The sequence below is a fragment of the Lingula anatina genome, chromosome 4 (genome assembly GCF_051362555.1).
Source record: "Lingula anatina isolate TDL-2025a chromosome 4, LinAna3.0, whole genome shotgun sequence".
NCBI classification, from domain to species: Eukaryota; Metazoa; Brachiopoda; class Lingulata; order Lingulida; family Lingulidae; genus Lingula; species Lingula anatina.
In genome coordinates this window covers 16813716-16836856 of record NC_141770.1, presented here as the reverse complement: position 1 = coordinate 16836856, position 23141 = coordinate 16813716, and the positions used below count along the sequence as shown (strand labels likewise).

The 23141-nt window shown below is 41.4% G+C and overlaps 2 protein-coding genes across 2 annotated transcripts; both read left to right on the top strand.

Moving 5' to 3' along the window:
* The first annotated feature begins 8074 nt into the window (after positions 1 to 8074).
* LOC147762506 (uncharacterized) lies at positions 8075 to 10765 on the top strand. Its single transcript, XM_087010803.1, has one exon. The coding sequence runs from the start codon at positions 8075 to 8077 to the stop codon at positions 10763 to 10765; it is 2691 nt and encodes an 896-aa protein (XP_086866929.1).
* Positions 10766 to 16942: 6177 nt separating this feature from the next.
* LOC147762505 (uncharacterized) lies at positions 16943 to 18817 on the top strand. Its single transcript, XM_087010802.1, has 2 exons — positions 16943 to 18226; positions 18471 to 18817. Exons 1-2 carry the CDS (start codon positions 16943 to 16945, stop codon positions 18675 to 18677), a joined length of 1491 nt encoding a protein of 496 aa, XP_086866928.1. The 3' UTR covers positions 18678 to 18817.
* Positions 18818 to 23141: the final 4324 nt, after the last annotated feature.

The window sequence follows — 23141 nt, the reverse complement described above, 5'->3', positions numbered from 1 at the left end:
TACATAATATTGCATCAAGATTGACAAAAAACTGTTTTGTGCACTGCCATCGTGAATGCATAGAAAGGCAAACTGTGTTTTTTGTTGTATAATTTACAAGAATGATTCGTTGAATTGACATTCATTTAGACAAATAAAACATTGAAAAGGAATTGCTGTTTTTATCCAAAAATTGCTATACTGTGTTAAAACCAGTATTTACCATTGTCTAATGTAGTTTTGAAAATTAGTGACCAAAAAGTCATTATTTTGAAAAATTTTTTTTATTTTTTTCCCCCCTCCGACCTCTGACAAAAATAAAAATCGTTCGAGAAACAGGTAATTAAAAAAAAACTGCCTAACTATAAATACTAGTAGACCTCAGTGTAGCTGAATATATTGTAACGAACGGGGCTCCAATAGCTCTACACCGATGCCCACAAAAATTTACCAGTCCAACTTTAGTTGCCGTTCTAGAGCCGTTTAAAGACGAAAAGATGCCAAATACCCCATGATTTTAAACAAAGAAAGAAACGTTAGATTTGTACCGCTGTACGGGAAAGAATCAACAATGACGTTCCAACCGTGTCGACGTGCCGTCAGAAAGTGTGAAAGCGCGACCTGCGGTCATGACGTCACGGTCGCTATAAATAACCGCTCAGCTGATCGTTAGCAGCGTCTTTCAAGTTCTTCAAGTTGAAGCGGGGAAGAAAGAAAGTATCTTAGAGTGACAGTCATAAAGCACAAGAGAGAGACAAAAAGTGAGTGAAACGGGCTGCGGGTAGCCCGAGGGCTACCCGACGTAGTCGGGAAAAATTGTGAAGAATTTTGTTTTCGAAGATTAGTCTATTTTTTTTTTTTGTAGTATTTTGGCTGACAGTTATGTCAGCTACATGTACCGTTAGTTTTTAGCGAGTTTCTTAACGCAATCCTGTAACTGCATTCACCGTGACGCGCTCCGGAGGACAAGTGGTGGCTGTCAGATCATGGGATCCCTTGGTTGCAGATGTTTAGGATCCTGGCCAAGGAAACCGCTGCAGCATGGACGATTTTGGGTGAAAGGCTGATCGGGTCCAAGACGTCATGTAGGAGGCGCCGTCGACAGCTCGGAGCTGAAGGGAAAATGCCAGCCCGAGTGCGCAGTGTTCCCCCGTGTATGACGTAGTCGGGAAAAATTGTGAAGAATTTTGTTTTCGAAGATTAGTCTATTTTTTTTTTTTGTAGTATTTTGGCTGACAGTTATGTCAGCTACATGTACCGTTAGTTTTTAGCGAGTTTCTTAACGCAATCCTGTAACTGCATTCACCGTGACGCGCTCCGGAGGACAAGTGGTGGCTGTCAGATCATGGGATCCCTTGGTTGCAGATGTTTAGGATCCTGGCCAAGGAAACCGCTGCAGCATGGACGATTTTGGGTGAAAGGCTGATCGGGTCCAAGACGTCATGTAGGAGGCGCCGTCGACAGCTCGGAGCTGAAGGGAAAATGCCAGCCCGAGTGCGCAGTGTTCCCCCGTGTATGATCGGGGCAGTGTTATGTTCTTATTTTGTTTTAGTTCGGTCCGCCGGACGTGTCCCTTTGCATGCAGCTACCGGAAAGCGAAAAGAGACAGTAATGGTGAAGGACGTCCTAACCCTCGATCACGGTGCTCCCCTAGGAAACCTCCGCTCCCGCCGAGGCGAGACTGGGAACTTCCCATGGGACAGACGGGTCCAGGGCGTAGATAATGCAGGAAATGCGCCACGGAAGATTAACCTTGCTCTTTCAGAGCTAACAGTCACAGGTTCCGGGTCCGCGGGGTTTACTGCCGCCAAGATGTTCACTGATTGAACTGAAGGCCTCAGCGTTCCCCTACGATCTCGCCGCTCGTGGGTGGAAAAAGTGCCAGGACTGAGTTGTTGTGTGCATGAACCGTACCCGTGAGATTTTGCTGGTGGAGAGTGTCGCCGTGTCCACTTCAGAGTCGAGTCGTCGAACCAGGTTCACAGACCGAGGGTACAGTCTGTGAATCCCATTCAGGTTCCGTTCCCGCAGCTGCGGCCGTGTGATGCGTACCGAGCTCCTCTGCCATTGCGAATAACAGCCGGAATGCTGAGAAACTGAACAGACGCCCACCATGAAGATGTCGTCACCATCCCCTAGATGACGCCGCCGCGTTCAACGGTCGTCGTTATGCCGTCCCCAGGCGTACGATATCGTCGCCATCCCCTAGATGACGCCGCCGCGTTCAACGGTCGTCGTTATGCCGTCCCCAGGCGTAAGATATCGTCGCCATCCCCTAGATGACGCTGCCGCGTTCAACGGTCATCGTTTCTACCATGAAAATAGAAGCTGATTTGCGCTACGCTACCATGAAGATAGAAGCTGATTTGCGCTACGCTACCATGAAGAAAGATGCTGATTTGCGCTACGCTACCATACCATGAAAAACGTTGCTCGATTTTATTACAAACTCTATGGCTTTAGGCCTTGTATATATCTCTTGAAATATCTCTTTTATTGAAAGCAAATTGGTGTATAATAATAATATTTGAACTGTAACCATATGCCTTTGTTGTTAATTTCGAAGGACCGGGATATACTTTCCCTGTTTCAACATCATATTCCCACGTCGCGTCCGGGGTCGTGCGCCGCCGCGGCGACCTCGCGCGTTACAATATTATTGGCTATCTAAATATACCGTATAGCTAAAAAAAAACACGACTATTGGTACGCGTATGATCGATAACTGATTTAATTCTCGTAAGATTACCATCCGCCCCCTTCCTTATGAATAGGTATTACTTTATTAATACAATGCAACCGTCGTGTAGCCGCATGTTAGAAGACAATGTTTGATTACGCACAGCAGTAGGAGGCCGCTACCCCTTCCCAGCAAGGAGTCAACACAGCAGCGCGTAACCCGGGGTTAATTAGGGGTTATTAGCTGTCCACTTATGATCGGTATTGTTCATCTTGATTGCAGCACACTTCCTACTCACTATTGGTTCGACCGCCTCTTCTTTAAATGCTCTCTCAAACCTTTCCTCAGTCAGCCGAGAATGGAAACACGTTTATCTGCCGATAAACTACGTCGTTGATGTATTATTCGGCATCATTCTACAGTGGGTCATAAGGCTCTATCTATCATTTTTTTCGTCTCGCATTTTACCAGATTTAGCTGACGCTCGAAAACTAAATTTAATGAATAATTTTCTCACGTGCACCGTATCCAGCTAATTTTACGACAATAACTACCACGGCACCTCCGCCATTTGCAATTGTAGACGAACCACGTGTTTCCAACTGATAGGCCAATACAACTATACCAGACCCATTGTACGAGAAAAGACCGTTTATATTTAATGAATTAAAAAACATTTGAGGATTGCGATTTTCTATTGATATACTATCGATGGTATCCCTGTATTAAATCATCCACTGCTACCCCCTCTTTTGTAGTGTAGCATGACTCGTATCACAAGATGGCCTTAGAAATGAAGTAAGACAGGCCTACACTCTGATAGTTTTTAGTCTATTATTAACCCTAATGTCGTTGCTTGTCATTCATTCTAGAACTCTCTGAGCCATCGCAATATTATTTGCCAGGACATTTAAAGGCTACTTCTTAACGGATTTTTTTTATTTGCACTGAGTCCAAAATGTTCGAGGACGTCTCTGTCGTTATCGCCGTTTCTCGGACGCAGTCCCAGACAAAGGATCGGAAAGTTTCTAAATAAAAGAACTTATAAATGCTGCCACTAGCCATCCTTATTGTTCCTAAGTAAAGAGAGGCGATAATGATCTTTTCTTTCTTCTAGCTTAGTCTGTCGACTAAAATGAACAAGGTTAGGCCTACAATGCAACCACCTATTATTACGACCATTAATGAGGTTCTTTGCTACACTCCCTTTCTTCATGATCGCAAAACCAGTGGGGTGCTGTGTTTTAAATATATAAAAAAGGGTCTCGCGAGGTGAAGCTATAATAATGAAATAAAAAAAATGAATAGGCCTATCTAATAAACCATGAAGCACGTAGTCTAGGCCTCTTCTTTGACCGACATCACATTTTTACATTCTTTGTTTTAATAAGAGGACGAACGTGGTCTAATTTGTCTTTTGGTGGTGTGTGATTTTGCTCGAAGTAGCGGAGTCAAGTAAATCGGTGATTTACCGTTGGTAAGAGTAGCGATCATCGCTCCTGCGTCCTCATAGATTACTTTCTAATCACCCGTAATTAACGCAGTCAGGAATAAGCGCTCAAATAGGGGTTTTTGTATCAGGGAAAATTTTAGTATTAATCTTATGCTATTATGTATCTGTATTATGTAATCATGTAACTCATTTTCCCAAGGCAACCACCAATTATGACGACCATTAATGAAGTTCTCTGCTACACTCTCTCCTCATGATCACTTGCTCGATCGTGAAACCCTGGAGGTGTTGTATATATATTTGGGGTAGTTTACTATAGCATGCTACACTCTCCTCATGATCAGCTGCTCGATCGTGAAATCTGGAGTGAAACCCATGGTTTATCTAACAATGGTTTAAATAAATAAAAAGGGTGTCACGGAGGTGAAGCTGCTTAACTCATAAGAATAACGAACGAAAAAATACGATGAACATTAAATAAACCACGAAGCACGTATGTTTTGACCGTTATCGCCTTTTTTACATAAGATGTCTCAACAAGAAGGCAGATGTAGTCCAATTTGTCTTTTGTTGGTGATTCTTGATCTGCTTCAGGTGGCTGAGATTAGTTGATCGGTGATGCACCGTTGGTAAGAGTAGCAATCATCACTCCTGCGTTCTAACGGATTGCTTACCAACCCCCCATAATTAACGCAGCCAGGAATAGGCGCTGAAATAGGGGGTATTAAATCAGGAATTAATTTTTGTAATTATGTATCCGTAAAATAAGAATCGTAACATTATCACATACTTTTCCTGATGGAAAATATCATAATTTATGCACACTGATCGAATTATAAAGAAAATCTCCAGATGTAAACAAAGGTCAGTCAAGTATCACTCATCCCAGGCTGCAGGGCAGATATAGAGAATTGAATGAAGTGCCAGTGATCTGGCAACCCTACAAATTTGTCATAATGATTCATGGGCAAACAATAGAAGCATGAAATTAACACCTTTTACAGTGTGAATGACGACACCTTATGAGGCTTTTGTTTCTTCCCCTGGGTTGGTATTACAAAGTAAGTATGTTGACGTAAGTGTGTTGACTTTTGCATGTTCAAAGGAACAATGGAAATGTCATTTCAAAACAAAGAGCCACATTTCCCTACTTAGGTGGCCAAAATATTGTCAATGAAACGCAAAAAAGACAAAATCACCAGCTGTTACTGACTGAGTCTAACTCAAATGCAAAAAGGTACGCACAGCGACAAAGCGCAATTGTAAACAATGACCCGACGATGAGATCAATAAGATGTATAAAATGACTATTTGTACTATAAAACTGTACCCCTGCCCCTACTTGTATTTTATTGCACACACAAGGCCACCCTATACCAGAGTTACAGAATGATTTTTCATTACAGTCTCTTGCACTGAAGAAAAATACTCATAATTAATTTGCGGCCCTAGTAGAGGGTCTTCTCTCGCTTTCTCTCAAATCAAAATAAACTAGCAAACATGAAAATTGGCAAAATGTATTAGAATGTAAAGTGTTGCGAACCCTTTAAACAAGGTGAATGGTAATATGCACGTTTAGACAAATTTTAATTTTAATTTCAATTAAATTTAATTTTAATTAAAATTGATATTACCAAAATTAGTAAATGTCGTTTGTGTCATGTATCAATATTTTTGCGCATAATAGTACCTACGTTATAAACATTCAGCAAAGATATTTGGAAGGCCGCTCTTTTGTTGTTTATATCAAAGGAAAACTATTTGATACCCATCGTATCAATCATTATACCGTGATAAGAGATTAGCATACTAATTTATGTCCCCAGTAATAATGACTTTAACAATAACAATAAACCTTCCTACTGTGCTTTCCGTTGCAAAAACAATTAGCCACGACTGTTTTATATATTAATAGATATTTATAATAATGACAATTTCAAAATCTTCAAAAGTACCGACAGGGACACGAACTCCCGTCGGGTAGGTTGCAGACGACTCAACGACGTTAACCGTTGTTCCACCAATTCTATTGTTCACGCATGCGGATATCGACAGCTCTGTATTGCCGCGTATGCCGAAGCTTTGCGGAAATTGCCGAAGGCTGGGAAAATTCTTCAAAATATACTTTTATTACATTTAATCAAATCCAGACTATCTCCCACTGCCCTGAGGTATAGCTAAAGGCTTTCAGTTGTCATCAGACTTTGTAATTTGGGAGAAAAAAGTGAAACAGTAACTTCTGGTGATGAATAATAGGTAATAGTGCTGCAAGGTGTTGTTTTTTATCCCTGATGTACGAGTAGCTTTTTCTACAGTTTCTTTAATTCTCTTAACGTATGAAAATATGCAGGTTTTCTGATATAATAAGACTTTGATAAAATCAAAACCAATAATACTTTTAAAGTCGAGAGTCGGGATAAATATCGGCAAGGTGGAGATATGTCCCGCCGGCGCTTCCGCAACAGCAAGACTGAAGGACGCAAGTTACAAAGCAAAACATGTTTAGTCAAGTTAAAGACTTAATTACCGGTTTAACTTCGGCGGCAGTGCCTACTGCTGTGAGCAACATGCGCTGTCCATCGTAATCCCCCTATCATTAACACTGTCGGGGACGTGCGCATTAGCGCGTCTGATGTAGACAGCGTGTGCTATTAAAGTGACCGGGGACTTATTAGCTATAGTGTACATATGATTATCAATTTATTTGTTTGTTAAGATTAAGATACTCGGCAATTTGACATGTTTGCTGTTGATGTTCAAATGTTTTAGCTAGCTTATTACTTAAAGAGAAACTGTCTACATTTTGAAATTTACTTGTCTTGTGTAGTGTAGATAAGTTTATTTGAATTCAAATAAGTTACGCTGCCCATACCACCTGCCCCCTCCCTACTTTCTAAGAATACCTGCTCACTGCTTGACATTAAAAATTGATGCAGCTACCATTACCAAGACTCCCAGCACTAGGACAGTTCCTTCTCAGACACCAACTGACCAAGAAGTAACATTCAGAAACATATCGCCTAAAGATGATTTGAGAAGAAGACTAATTGAGGAATTAGATCCAGATGACTCCGTCAGTCAAGCCGGCTCAAACGTATCTTTTAAGGAGCGACAGTTAGAAGAAGAAGCTACACAGGTTGCTTTGAAGGAAAGGCTGAAGTACCTTACAGCACAGCAAGAAATAGAAGAGCAACAGAAACGTTTAGAGCAGAGAAGAAAGCGGCTCTTGTTAGAATCAGAACTGAATGAAAGCAAGAAAAGGGAAGAAATCTTTAGGAAAGCATTGGGAGGTGAAGATACTACTAAGAAGGAGTCAGACAGCAGCTATAGCCATGATGTTGTGAGGGCCTTAGAAGTTTAGCCTGAGTAGATTACCGATTCCAGAGCCACCTGTATTTGAGGGAAATTATCTAACATATGTAACATGGCGACTAGCATTCAAGACTCTAATAGAAAGCAGAAATATCCCACCCAGTGAGAGGCTGTACTACCTAAAGAGGTACCTCAGAGGAGAAGCTAAAGAGACAGTGGATCATTTGTTTTACTTAGATTCAGAAGAGGCTTACATTGAAGCCCTTGAGATACTTGAAGATAGATATGGTGATAAATTTTTGATAGCAGAGGCTTTCAGAGACAAATTAGAAAAGTGGCCCAAGATTAACAGTAGAGACAGTAAGGGACTTAGAAAACTATCAGATTTTCTCAGGCAGTGTTTAGCAGCAACAGATCATGTAGGAGAGTTGAAGATCCTGGAGGACTGTCGGGAAAATAGGAAGTTACTTCAGAAACTACCTGAATGGATCATACGAAGATGGGCCCGAATTGTCGAAGAATCATAAGGTTTCCCAGGCTTCAAGAGGTTTGTAGAGTTTGTAAAAAAGGAATCCGACATTGTAAATAACCCTGTTATGAGACCAGCTGAAACTGCATTTAGCAAGAAAACCCCCACTTCCACCAGCCTTATGACGAAGACGAGCGATCAAGCTATACCAATGCCTCCTGTCACGAAAAATGCCTGTACATTCTGTGAGAAAATAGGACACGACATCAGAGAATGCCGAAACTTCGAAAGAAAAACGCCACAAGAAAGAATGGAGTTTATAAAGAAAAGAGGTCTTTGCCTAAGCTGCCTTAGAAATGGTCACTTAGCCAAGGAGTGTAAAAGGAAGGAACAATGCAGTAGATGTGGTCGTAAACACCCTGCCATACTACATGGGGACTACGAAGTCCTACACCCAGAAGATCAACATGTAAGAACATTGTCAAGTACTTGCCAAGAGGGAGCTATCAGTTCAATGACAATTCCAGTCTATGTATCTGTAGGAAATTCCGGGAATGAAATCCTGACATATGCTCTTCTAGATAGTCAAAGTGATGTTACGTTCATTAGCGACGAGTTAGCAGCCAAGCTGAATGCAGAAAGCGTACCTACAAGTATCAGGATTTCAACAGTCAACTCCAGCTATGTAGTCAAAACTTCAAAGGTTCCAGGATTGACTGTAAGAGGTTTTAACTTAACAGAAACTATAGCACTACCAACCTGTTATACAAGAGAAAACATACCATTCAACAAGAAACATGTACCTAGACCATCGGATGCAAGAAGATGGAATCACCTGCAAAGTATACAGAGCCAAATTGCACCGCTCCAGAATTGCGACGCAGGTTTACTTATAGGTTACAACTGCTCTCGTGCATTGGTACCCCTTAGTGTCAGAGTAGGAGCAAACGAGGAACCCTATGGAATACAGACACCCCTGGGATGGAGCGTCGTGGGAAGGACCGGACGAGAAGACACAGATGAATATCACCTCAGTCACAGAGTGATGAGGAAAGAAATACAAAAGGATTTGAGAGTCGATGATAGAGGAGAAGTGACTTTTGTCCACAGAACAAAGGTTAAAGAGACAGTAACTGAGCCAGAGATAATTCAGTTACTGGAAGCGGACTTCAGGGATGAGCACAAGTCAGAAGATTCCTTGTCCCAGGATGACTTGAAGTTCTTAAGGAAGATGAAAGACACAATCTATCAAGACCAAGACAATTTCTATACCATGCCTCTACCATTTAGAACTGATGCCCCACAGTTGCCTGACAACATGCCCATGGCCATGAGAAGACTTGAGCATCTGAGAAAGAAATTTGCAGACAAAGAATTTGCCGCCGAATATAAGAAGTTCATGGACGCGATGATAGAAAGCAGAGAAGCTGAACCTGTTCCAGACAAAGATGTAGCTGGAGGACACAGATGGGTCGTGCCGCACCATGGAGTTTACCATAAACGTAAAGGAAAGCTCAGGGTAGTATTTGACTGCGCAGCGAGATATAAGAACATTAACCTGAATGAGAACCTCATCTCAGGTCCAGACCTCACCAACAGTCTGATAGGATGTCTCCTGAGATTCAGAGAGGGATCAGTAGCCGTTGTAGGAGACATAGAACGAATGTTTTATCGGTTCAAGGTAGACCCACGAGATCGTAACTACTTCCAGTTCCTGTGGTGGGATGGAGACCTAGAAGGCACACCTAAGCTATTTAGGATGACAGTTCACCTGTTTGGAGCTGCCTGTTCCCCTGCGTGTGCTAACTTTGCTTTGAAACAACTGGTTGAAGACCATGGAGAAGAATTTGATGAGAAGGTTTGCTGGGTAGCTGGTAATTGCCTTTACGTAGATGACTTGTTATTAAGCATTGATTCTGCTGAGGAGGCAAAGCAGCTTATTGAAGGCGTACGTCAGCTATTTCAGAAAGCAAATATAAGACTTCACAAGTTTATTAGCAACAACCAAGAAGTTTTGGAGAGTATTCCCGTATCAGAAAGAGGGGCACAGAGCACCACTGTTGATTTGCCTTTACCTGCCACAGAGAGAGTATTGGGAATTCAGTGGGATACCCATAGCGACCAGCTCAGCTTTCAGTTAACACTGAATGAAAGACCGATGACTAGAAGAGGATTTCTTTCGACTGTTGCCTCTGTCTACGATCCCTTGGGTTGTATAGTACCATTTATCCTATTAGGCAAACAGATACTGCAGGAGATGTGTGCGTCCAAAGCCAGCAAGGATGATCCAATATCAGAAGAGCTCAGACCAAGATGGGAGAAATGGCTGCGTGAATTGCCAAAGCTAGCGGAAATTCATTTACCAAGATGCTATATTCCCCAAGACTTTGGAAAAATTGTCACAGCAGAGATACACCACTTTTCGGACGCAAGTACTAGAGGATATGGCCAATGCTCCTACCTTCGAGTAGTGAATAACAAAAACGAGTGCCACTGCTGTATCGTGTTGGGCAAATCTCGAGTCGCGCCACTCAAGATTACTACAATTCCGAGATTAGAGCTTACAGCAGCCACAATGTCGATCAAGATGAGTACTCTGCTGAAGTCTGAAATTACCTATGAAAACCTCAAGGAGTATTTCTGGACAGACTCCAAGATAGTGCTAGGATATTTGAAGAACAATGTAAGAAGATTTCATGTCTTCGTAGCCAACAGGATTCAGACGATTCAAAACGCTTCTGACCCTAGTCAGTGGCACTACGTGCCAACCAATGATAACCCGGCCGACCATGCTTCTAGAGGGCTGTATCCAGAGGAACTGATGGCATCAAATTGGTTTAAAGGCCCAGAATTCTTGTCGCATCGGTGTTGAGTAACAATTGTTTTAGCGCGCTTATGATAATGATGGGATAGAATGTGATTCCACGTGGAATGAGATCGGCTGATATTAGATGCTGAGACAGCCGTAATTACAAGTGTTCTTGTAACAGGAATCTGGCCCATAAAGTGCGCCAGATGAGATTTACTACACAATCATTTAGAACCCAGTCGCTTGCATTACACTAGAATAGCCCAAAGTCGGTAAGAGTTACTTATATTTTGGAGATAAAGATAGGATAACATGCAACTGTTAAGTAAAGATGTTATTTAAGCGACTTAATAGCATTATATAAAAGAACTAGGGCAAGAATATGAGATGATTTTCTTATTTCATTTCAATTATTTTTTTAGTTGACGGTTTAATAAATCAGTAAAAACGACGCAAAGCTGTTGTTGTTGTGTGTGAGTATTGCAAGTGGCTACATCCAGTTCTAAAGTACAAGGAGATTCACGCTGTTCGATGGATGTCTTTCTATGAGGCCCTAGATGCCATTTACCGCACTCTTGATGCTTTGATTACCTACCTGAACTCCAGAGGTCTTAAGGATCCAAAAGCAAAAGGGTTACTCAAACAGCTTGCACAGAAAGAAACTTTATATGTCATCTACCTTATGATGGACGTCATGCCTATTGTGACCAAGTTGTGTTTAGTTTTCCAAAAGGAACACTTGGATGTTGCCATAGCCAAGGTACTGTCTTTTTATATGAAATGTCCTGCCATTTTCTGTTAGAATACATAAGTATATTCACTTTAAAGAAATGGTGATTGAGCTTTTTATTTTGATCATTATATGAAAGGTATGTGTATTTTGTTGATAAATAGGTGATTATATGTTAAGAAATAAACCATTTATTTCTTCCAGTGAGGTGGTTGATTATCATTTTTATTTTTGCTTTATTTTAATAATTTTTTTATTTTTCATATTTAAAAAAAATTCTTTATGAAATCATCGTTTAGGTATGTCTGGACTTGTGCCTCCAGGATTTACCCTGAGTGTCAGAGCAACGTGAAAGTTAGTTTGTTTAATATTTAATATACCTTGGAGTCACTTTCACTAGCTCTGACGAACAGCGACAATCTGAGGGCGTTCTTCTTCAAAATTTTGCCTGGGGCGCTTCCATATTTGGAAGTCAAACGTCACAGCTGTGTTTGCCTGGATCCATATTTGGAAGTCATAAGTCTCGTACGTCACAGGTTTGGCCGCCTGAAGCTGCCTTTCCCGCCTTGCGCTGACATAATCTCGTGCAGACGAGACAAGAATCAAAGTGTCTGACGCGGATTTAGAAGTTTGAATTGAAAATATCTTGCAGTCGAAGGTCAGTGCCACAATATAAGCAACATTCTGTTTTAAAAATTGATTTTGGTGTAGCCGTTGCGCAGCCCTTATAATGGTATCGGGCATCCAGTGTAGCTGTCAAACTTGGCACAACACGGCAAGCACTTGTATTGTGTCTTCTATCTCAGGACTAAATATTCTTTTATAAGCAAAAATACAAAAACATTGGATATACCTTTTTCTTTTAGAAACATATTATTTATTTCTCACTTTAGATATCTTAAATACAGCAAATAAAATTAAATAAAGCAGAATTAAATTTATTTTACATTTCATTTTGTTCTGATGACATTCAACTGCAGATTCACTGCGGAGCAGTTCTATTTGATTGACGGAAGCCTCACATGGCCGCTGTGCACTAGAGCCTGGTATTGCAATATGGGTTATATATGAAATCAAGATCGAGCTGGCAATACCGGAATCTAGAACCTAGGGTACCAGGATTTGGATTGCTATAAAGCTGGTGACACCCCCCATTCAACTTATATCCAGAAATTTGAAGAAGGCATAAAAGAGGTTGATGACCACCTGGAATTCATGGGTCACAGGATAAAGAGTAGGAATGCCAACCTCAGTGCCATTAAGTCCAAGTTCATCAACCAACTAATTCAAAACATCAGCCACAGGTAAGGGATTCTCCAAGTACCCCATGTTTTCAAAAAGCAAAATTATGCTTCTTATTATTTTGCATTTTTGTATTTGCATTTCTTTTTCATTTTCCAGATTCCCTCAGAAGTCTCTTTTGGACTCTTTCTACATTATGGCTATGAGGACCATAAATCATGAGCCACACCACATAGCATATGGAAATACAGAGATAGAAAACCTGTTGGCTTTTTATGGAGAAGACATTGTAAGTTAAAACTCCTTTGAATTCAATTTATATATGACAGAATCTGCTAGTTATATGAACATATTAAGGCAAAAAGAAATAGGCTAAAGTTCATAAATGACAATGCTGTTTACTTCACTCTTTGGTTTGATAATAAATTACAGGAATGAAAAATAAATTATTTTAAGATCATGCAGTAAAATACAATTTGGCCTAAAACTTAAAAAAAAAAAAGAAATGTCATCAGAAATCAGATTTTTTTTTTCTGTTAGGGTAAGTACTTTCGGTAACTGTGGTTTGATTTTTTTTCTGCGGGTCTTCAACCATCAACCATCAAAAGCAGTGCTGGATAGCCAGAGTGTGAAAGGCCAGTGGCTGATAGCAAAAACCATAGTCAAACAGTGCAGATACCCTGTGGACAGCATGGCTGGGCTTTGGAATTTACTATCCATCCACTACAGGGATGAAATTCCAGATTTGTTAAAACTGGCCCAGATTGCTCTAATTCTTCCATTACACACTTCTGGGTGTGAGAGGGTGTTCTCCCAGCAAAACTTAATTGTCACTAAACAAAGGTGTAGGCTCAGTCCAGAACCGGTGATCATCTGCTGAGAGTTAAGATTCTCGGTAGTATGATTAGTTATGAAGATGCACTGAATCTGTGGTGCAGTAAAAAAAGATAACTTCACTAACTCTTTGTAACAGGTAGACAGTAATTGATTGGTCTCATTTTTTATGCACAGAACTGATCAACATTATTAAAACGCACGTTTCCTAAAGTAATGTTCTTTACCTACTGAAGAGAAATTATGATAATATAATATATTTTCTGCTATATCTCCCTGGATAGACGAGGGAAGTTTGATATTTGATAGATTTTTTTATCAGGTATGAAAGTGGACCTTTTAGACTTTAAGTAGGCTTGTTAGAGATTTACATGTTAGATTGTTAAACTGGTTTCATCAAATAAAGACTAATTACTGATGAGCATGTACAGGTTTCCTTGTCATTTTGTTTTCTCATTTATTCTTCTAATTTATACAAAAAGTAAGGCATCCTATTAATTTTATTGAAAAGGACACGTAAAATTCTTGACCAAATAGCTATATTAACATTAAACTTTTAAGTTAAAACTGCAAAACCTGTCATTATTAATAATTCCCCAAAATATTGATACACGTTTGGTGTATTTGTAGAGTTTGAAGATGGCCCATTAATTTCAAGCAATGGCCCATTGATGTGTAAAATGGCCCATAAAGGGTGGCCCAGGAGGGGCCCATGTCCCATAGGTGCTTTGAGCCTTCCCAATCACTGCAAATGCTGCAAAATTATTACAGGGGAGCTATTTTGAATAATCTGCATGATCTCAATGTCATGAAAGATGCCATATGGCCACTTTGTTTCACTACATGTCCACTGATGATGGCCCACATCACAGCAGGTGGCCCATGGGTGAGAACTTGTGGTGTTTCTATAACAGAGCTATAGCTAAAGGGGATGAACCCCCACAAAATGAAGGAAATAAATTCTACTTACCTGTCCTTTAAATCAGCACAAGCCCTTGTACCCATTTATAAAAGAATGACAGATGAAAAGTTGCTTTAAAAAATGACCCATGGAAAAACAACCAATGCCAATGAATCACTAATTAATCTGATCTGGGTTCATTGCCTCAAAAAAGTGTTTGTTAGGAAGAACAGAGTAGAATCTGAAGTTGCCCTGGCTGTTGTCCAATAGAGTTATTTTGAGATATAATAGAGGTACTTTGCATCTTGCTCAAGCCACGCTCAACATAGGTGTAGAACCAACTGAAATTTGTATGGCCTCTCTGACTAGGGCAGACGAGCTGTGGATGAAAAAGTATGACCTGCAAGCTGGGTAGTTACTAGTCATGTGGAAAACAATTTTTATCCTATCATCTCTAAGTAACTAGGCCACGTGAAAAACATCCAGTAACGAGGCCAATGGTCACTCAGCTTTATTTCATATGCCTATTAAATTTTCACTCCTGGGACAGTCTTTGTTTAACGCCGCCAGCTGTAACATGCGTAATATTTTGCGTTAGTAAACCGACTTTGCTAGTTTAAAGCCAATTCCGCTTTGCTCTCTATTATATACTTGTCTCTACTACCTTTACTACAGCGTCACCATGGGTGAACAGTTCTAGACTTAGAGGAACGAGTATGAACTCAGCAATCAGACAATGACGATTTTGAGTGAAGTGGAGTTCAACTCATCTCATGGGGATCCTGCAAGATGCTGACTGACACGCTAATTCAAAAAACATTTGGCAAGACGCTACTACTTGGGCAGCTGCTATTGCAGGAAGCAGTTACCTCCCTGAATACGTAAGAAACCAACCGGGACAGAGCAAATCGCTGATGCTGCAGGGATGCTCCCTGAGAGACGGGTAGGCAGCAGCAGAGGACCGGAAGCAAAGCCGCCATCCTCCTCAAAGACAGGATTTGACGTCACTAACATGGCAGCACCCACAGCAATCGAGGGGGAGTTGGACTACATGAAATTGTGTCAGCTTTTGGGGACCAAAACAGGAGAGGGAGTTCCTAAGGAAACAACGCCTCCTAAAGGTAAGAGCACCTTTGACCTGTTCGATTCCCTGGGTGCTGCTAACCCCGCAAAACGCCACTATGACGTCCGGGACTTTGTTATGTTTAAACAGCAATACAACACCAGCAAAGCTGACAGTGCAACCGTTAGGATCGTGATTTCAATGTGTCCCTCAACAACAGACGCCCCCCCCCCAGAGAGCATGATACCCATGCAGTACACTGAGGCCAGCATGAAGATTCTCACAGAAATGATAGTAAAAGAGGGCATAGACTTGACAACTGTTGTGAATTATGTTAGCTATATCACAAAGATTACTTGCATGGCATAGGCCTTCAAATGGCAATCAGTGTTACACTATGATGGGGAATATAGGAAAGCCCACGCTACACAAGGGTTTCAGTAGGGCACTGACAGTGTTTTCCTCATGCAGTTGCTGTTGACATCAGTAAAAGCCGACCAACCAACTTGCCCCCAAAGACAACAAAGGCAAAGTAAAACAGATCCATCTATGGGCCGGAATTTATTTATGGTCCAATTAATTACTATTAAGTTTGTCTGCTCTCTTTATAGTGTTCTAGATTATGGGAAATAAGGGTCATAAGATCAAAGCAGCTTTTTCAGTATAATCATTGATGAGACACAAAATGTAACAGTTCACAAAAATTTAATATTTTATATCAGAGCTGTTAAAGCTGGGCATCCGTGGACTAAGTTTGAGGCTAACATAACTGTAAAAGATGGCAAGGCAGAAACTGTATTTAATGCCATTTTACTTCATTTAAGAGATAAGGGTTTTGATTTACGTAAAGTTATTGCACTTGGTAGTGATGGAGCAAGTGTTATGTTTGGACGTTTGAATGGGGTGGTTGTTAGGTTCCAAAGAATAATACCTTCAATTGTTAACATTCACTGCTGTGCACATAGACTTGCCCTTGCAAGTGCACAAGCGTATTCTGCAGTGAACTATTTACAGGATTACAAGGACACATTGAATTCCATTTTTCTATATTTTAATGCTTCATCAGTGAGATATGAAAAGCTCAGAGAACTTCAGGAAGTCCTGGAGGATTCAGATATAGTAAGCCTAGCCCAACCAGCCCTGCCGCAAACTGTAGAGTTACAATTGAAATCCCATGTCATTGAAATGGAGAGACGACTCTACGGGTTAAAAGTCCGAGATATGCAGCGACTTGCATATGATGTGGCGGAAAAAGCACAGGTCGTCCATCCGTTTAATAGGAAGCTATGGATGGCAGGGCAGGACTGGGTGCAAGGTTTTCTCTCGCGACACGGCCTAAGCATTCGTCAGCCTCAGTCAACCAGCATCGCGCGTGCTGTAGGCTTTAATAAGCCGCAAGTGACCAATTTCTTTGGCATGTAGAAAGCATGTCTAGACGCCCATCACTACGCGCTGTCCCGAATTTGGAATATGGACGAGACCGGACTTACCACTGTCCAAAAGCCTGGTAAGATTATGGTGGCAAAGGGAATGCCACAAGTCAGTAAAATCACAAGTGCTGAGTGGGGAGATTTGGTGACCCTGATCTGTGCCTTCAGCGCAACAGGAAACTTTGTGCCACCCATGTATATCTTTCCAAGAAAAAGAATGGTCGAAACGCTCATGAAAGACGCGCCACCAGATGCTGTAGGATATGCAAGTCAAAGTGGATGGACAGACTCGGAGCTATTTCTCACGTGGTTGAGGCACTTAGTCAGTTTTACAGCCTGCTCTCGCCAAGACACCCATATCATATTGCTGGATGGGCATCACAGTCACAAGACTCTGGAGGCCATAGATTTTTGTCGGGAGAATGGAATTGAGCTTCTCACATTGCCCCCACATAGCACTCATAAGCTGCAACTGCTGGACAGAGCCTATTTCAAATCCTTGAAAAGTGCATTTAATGCTGAAGCCGACAGTTGGATGGTCTCTAACCCTGGGTGTTGGATCACAGTCTACGACATGGCTGGTCCATCTGGGAAGGCCTTTTTGAGGACTGCTTTGCCGGAAAAAGCTGTACACGGTTTTAAAGTATGTGGTCTTTGGCCCTATGACCTCAATGTTTTTGCAGATGATGCATTTTTGGGGGCGCTGGTGACAGACGAGCCGGACACAGAACACACAGAACAACTCCCAGCAGAAAGCACAGCTGCCTCTTGCAACCTACCAGCTGATGAAAGCCCCACACCTGTTAATGAATTGCCATTTTGCTCATCGACCAACACCAGGCGACCGGAGGCCTTGTCCAGCACTTGTATCGTCCAGGCAAGTAGTGACGGGCGTTGTATATTTCGAAGTCTAGTAATTGGCATGAATCCACAGTTACAATTAGCTGAGAGGAATACTTATGGAATTTTGAAGAGTACAGTGTTAGAGATGCAGGAAAAGAGCGCTGCAGATGGTTTAAGGGCCAACGTGATCAACCACATGTGTAAATATTACAGCAGGTATAACAACCTTGATATTGAAACAATCAATGCTGACCTTCCAGCCTGGTTACGGTATTCCTCCATGGAAGACAGAATCGCGGCCATGGCAGTGCCAACGTCCTTGCCGGGGGAGTTCGAGATTATCGCAGCAAGCAAAGTTCTCAACCGGCCAATTGTTGTAGTAGACAATCAGTGTCAGATGGTGCAGCGATATGGTGACGGAGAAGGCGACAGACAAAGAAACGCTGAGCTGATCGTCCGCTTCACGAGGTGCGGCCAGGAAGTTGGCCACTAGGACTGCGTACTTCAGAACAGTCAGCTGCAACCCATGCAGTCAGATGGAGGCGATATTCCCATATCAGATACACCTACCGTTCCTCCACTACAAAACAACCAAGGAATCAGAGACATTATTAACGACCTTTCCCCTCTTCCAAAGCTGCAAACAAAGCGGACAAGAACGCGAAAAACAGAAACTGCGGCAGTGCTAACCTCGTCGCCGTATAAGGCTGCTCTCGCAATGAAAAAAACCAAGAACAACGCCTCTAAAAAGCAAACAAAACAGCAGAAAAGAAAGGAAAGCGGAAAGATCAAAAGGAGAGGAAAGCAAAAAGCTGATGATGAAACGAGCGACGATGAGGAATGGCCGTGTCTCATCTGCTGCGAATCTTATAGTCGCACAAGACCGCGGATGTTTGGGTTCAGTGTCAGTCCTGTCTTCTTTGGGCTCATGAGGAATGCACTGAAGGACTCCCTACATTTATCTGTCCAAACTGTGAATCAGATGACTCTGATTAATATTGATATTTTTTATTAAGATAATAGTATTACAGAGAATAGTTAGAAGTTAGTATTGTTAGAAGTTAGTTTTGAGAGAGAGATTACTGTTTGATGATAAACTTTGCTGTTTGTTCTACCAGCGTTTTCCAGTCTTTTTGGAGTAAAGAAGCAGGAATCAGAATTGTGAAAAAAACGGAGTAAGACCGGTTAAAAGTTATAGACAATAGTTTTATTGTTTTATAATAAACTTAGCAGTTTGTTCTGCCAACGTGTGACATTTTCTGGTTTTTACAGAGTAAAACGGAGTGAAACTAGTTAAAGGTACAAAAGTTATTTAAGTTTTGAGAGTAATACTGTTTAAAGATAAAATAACTGTTAATTATAACCAATTTTTTACTTTTTTCTATCTCATATTAGCGAATGGAATAATGATTAAAGGATAGAAAGAGTACTTCAACGTTATAAAGACAATGGACTGTTAGTTTTGAGAGTTATACTGTTTCATAGTAAATAAAACTTTGTATTATTTTGAATACGTTTGATTTTTTTCTCAATTTATAACAATACCCCGACAAATATTATCTGTTGTTTTTAAAGGCTTATTTAGTCCACCGTAGAAATATAATTCGATTTAATTTTGCTTTGTTCGAAGGCGGGGCATAACGCCTATAGTTTGGGGCAAGACGCCCACGGTGGGCGTTTAGCCCCATGGCGCGAGGCGTATTGACCCAGCAATGGGGCAAAAAGGCCGATTTTATAATTCACTTATTTTTCACCTATAAGGTTTTTCTTTTGTTTGTTTCCAAAAGTGATTGTATCAGTTTGTAGTCTAGGCAGCCCTTCATAGTTAACACCCACTTTGAACGGTCTATACCTTCAGCAGGGAAAACTGTGACATTTCTTAAGGGGGGCGTTTAGCCCCGGTCTACCCTACATATTGTAATGTTCCCCCCCCCTCCGTTTTGCATTCCAATACAACATTTCCACCTTATCTCTTCAGAAATTCACTATGGAAGGGTTAGCGCTTACGTACCTGCCCTCCACCTTTATTTGATTCCCCCTACTACAATTGTTTCTGTCGATTGTAGGAAACTTTAATCTAAAGAAGACAAAACTACCGATACAGTGCATTGATGCATGGAAGCCGCCATATATGCCACTTCATGCTGACCTACGCCGTACGCGAAGCTCGTGCTTTGCGCGGCTGATGACGTCGCCGCGTCAGAGTATAAATAGAGAAGTGCGCTGATGGAAGCGTCCGGTCTGGCTGTCTATTCGAAGGTGCCGGTATAGAGGAGAGAAAAGAAGAATCATCAGTGAGTGTTAGGGCAGCCCTTAGGGGCTAGCCCGCTTCATTTTATTATTTTTTTTTTTAGGGGGGAAACCCGATAGAGAATTTAAATGTTCAGTAGATTTAACGGTAGTTTATAACTGCATTTATTCCATTGCTAGATTAACGCAGAAGCTTTACTGAAATTTTATTCCGACGTAGCCCCAGTTTTCATTACTAACTGTAACAGTTTATACTGAGTCTGATTATGGACACAGATCAGTTAAGTTTGTTATTGTTACTGCAGTCGTTTTATTGACAGCAGTAAGTACTTAAGTTCGTTATTTTCACAGCCGTCAATCCCTTGACAGCAGTGTGTAGTTAAGGCTAAGCGTAGGTTGCAGTTATTGTGGATGACGACCCCTGGTGAAAAGCCGGCCTGGGTCTGGGGCGCCATAGCAGAGCGGATGTCCACTTGGGTCTGATGCTGAGTTCCAGCCCAAGAGTGTTCCTCCCGTGTGAAGGGAGTCGAGTTACATGGCCATAAGTCACGTTTATATTGCATGAATTTTTGTATTCAATGTTTGAAGATTTAATAATCATATTGGAAATGTAATACATGTCTTTTTATTTCCGAAGGTTGGGGATAGACTTTCCCCCAAGGTACAGGTAACATCAATCCCACACCACGTCGGGGTGTCGTCGCCGACTCGAGGCGGACGGCCGCGTCGCGTTACAATATATTGGAATCAACTGGTTGGAATATTAACTATGAGAAGTCATTGTTGATTCCAACTGTTACATCGAAAATTCAGTACATAGGTTATGTTATCGACTCTTGTGGTGACAGTGGGGTACCAGAATTAAAAGTACCAAAGCAGAGAATATGCAACTTGCGTAAAGACATTTATCGTTTGCTTGGCAGTCCAAACATCAAAGCCCGTTTCGAGATACGGGGCCATGGAATCGAGACACTTGCTCACGTGCGCAACATAGCGAACCTTTCGAGTTACAGAGCCCAGATAGATGGGCAACTGGAGACGGATGCCAGCCACATTGGTTGGGGCGCTGTGTATCAGGGCAAACAAGCACAAGGACTTTGGAATGCAAGGGTGTCATTCTAGTCTTCCAGTTACCAAGAACTTATAACAGTTCTGTTGGCTGTTGTGTCATTTAGGGATCATCTCAAAGGAAAAGTGATTCAGTTCTTGTAAGACAATGTGACCGAAATGTGGCGAAAGCAATTTGGGCAGAATGCCTGGAAAACAATATAACATTGCTAGCACGTCACTTGCCAGGCAAAAGCAATGTAACAGCAGATTATTTATCTCGGTTGACAAGCAAATTCGAATGGAAGTTACATCCTCGCCTCTTTGGTTACATAGATCAGCTATGGGGTCCTCATACTTGCTTCGCATCAGTGCAAACAACACATCTGCCTTATTACAACAGTCAGTATTGGGATCCACTAACTTCAGGAATGGACGCTCTAGCTCAGAGAGATTGGTTTTCACACAACAACTTTGTGAATCCACCATTTCGCCTGCTTCCAGAGGTATTAGATATGATAATACAACAGCAGGCTGTGGCCACGGTAATTGCCCCGTATTGGCCAGGGCAGGTATGGTTCCAAAAACTGCGGAAAATGACAGTGGCTCCTCCACTGAAGTTAAAGATAAACCGCTATTCGGTGCTGTCGAGGATGACTTCTCCAGAACCTTTAAGGAACCGAAAGTGGAAAATTTACGCATGGCGAGTATCTGGAACACCAGGTTAATAAGCAGTGGTTGGTCCAATAGAGCTGCAATGCAGTTTCCACAATGTTTAGCTCCATCTACATTACGCCTTTACAATGGTTCTATTGAGAAACTATATAAATTTTGTGTTGGGATGTCTGCAGTATTTCCACCAGTGCATACTTCAGTTATTGCATCATTCTTATGTCATATTGCAAACTCCTCGGATAAACCGAGATCTCAATTAAAGACTGCCTTAGCAGCACTGTCTTGTTATTATGAAAGTTCTGGTTTACCTAATCTTGTTAGTGACAATGACATTCAAAGGCTCTATGTGGCACTTGTCAAGTCCTCGACAGTAAGTCCAATGCAACATTCAGCAGTTTTACCAGTTAATGCTTTTCATAGTTTGTTTACAATGTGGCCTGATAATGACAGCTTGTCTGTTAAGGAGCTTAGACTTAACAAAGTTACTTTATTGTCACTTGTAGTCATGTTAAGGCCTTCCGATATTGCTCCAAAATCAGTAGTTTTTAATCCAAGCACTCTTAGTATAAGTATGATTTACTACTGATCAGTTGTTGTTAGAAGAGAATGGCTCTTTGAAAATCATTTTCCTTGGTATTAAGAATGATATTCAGAGAACTGGATTTGAGGTGCATATTCCGCCTTGTTCTAATAGTAAACTTGATCCAGTTATTGCTCTCAGAGACTACATTCTTAGAATGAACCAGCATCAAACTCCGGACGGTCCTGTTTTTTTTTTTTGTCCCTTCGGAAGCCTTTTAATCCCTAGGATGCATCATCTATAGCATGCATTCTTAATGACAGTATCAAGGCTGCTGGACTTTCAACGGACGTATATTCTGCTAAATCATTCCGTCCTACTGGAGCAACTTATGCTATTGCAAACAATGTGCAGCCGGAGATTGTCATGAAACTGGGCCGATGGAAAACACCATCAGTGTTTTTTTAACACTATGTACATAGTAAACCCCCAAATTCATTTACCACAGACTTGCTAAAAGGAGAATGACTTGTGTAGTTCATATTTTCTTAAAAGTGAGAACTTAACTTCACATTTAGGGAGTAGGCAGGTTGTCTCTATTCCTGCGCTGACATTTCCTTGTTTTCACTATTTAGGGTAGCAGTTCGCTTCCCATATAGTGCTTGTTCCATTTATTGTGTATTTCTTGCACATTTTAGCAATTTTCCATGTTTTGTACTCTTAGCAGTTTCGTCTTTTTTACTTAAGACGTTAAATGTTCTTGTTGTTACCCTTTGACTATGAGTGTTCAACTTATTTTAACCCCATAGAGCCCGTCACCGCATGTGCGGTTCAATTATCGCTTACCCCAAACGCCCAGAACCGCATATGTGCGTATCTTGGAAAGATCGTCTTCTGTACTCTT

Coding starts and splice junctions, on each gene's coding strand:
- LOC147762506 (XM_087010803.1), top strand. CDS start 8,075: ATGACGAAGACGAGCGATCAAGCTATACCAATGCCTCCTGTCACGAAA.
- LOC147762505 (XM_087010802.1), top strand. CDS start 16,943: ATGGACGAGACCGGACTTACCACTGTCCAAAAGCCTGGTAAGATTATG. Junction 18,227..18,470: donor TCACGAGGTGCGGCCAGGAA/GTTGGCCACTAG, acceptor TCGCAATGAAAA/AAACCAAGAACAACGCCTCT.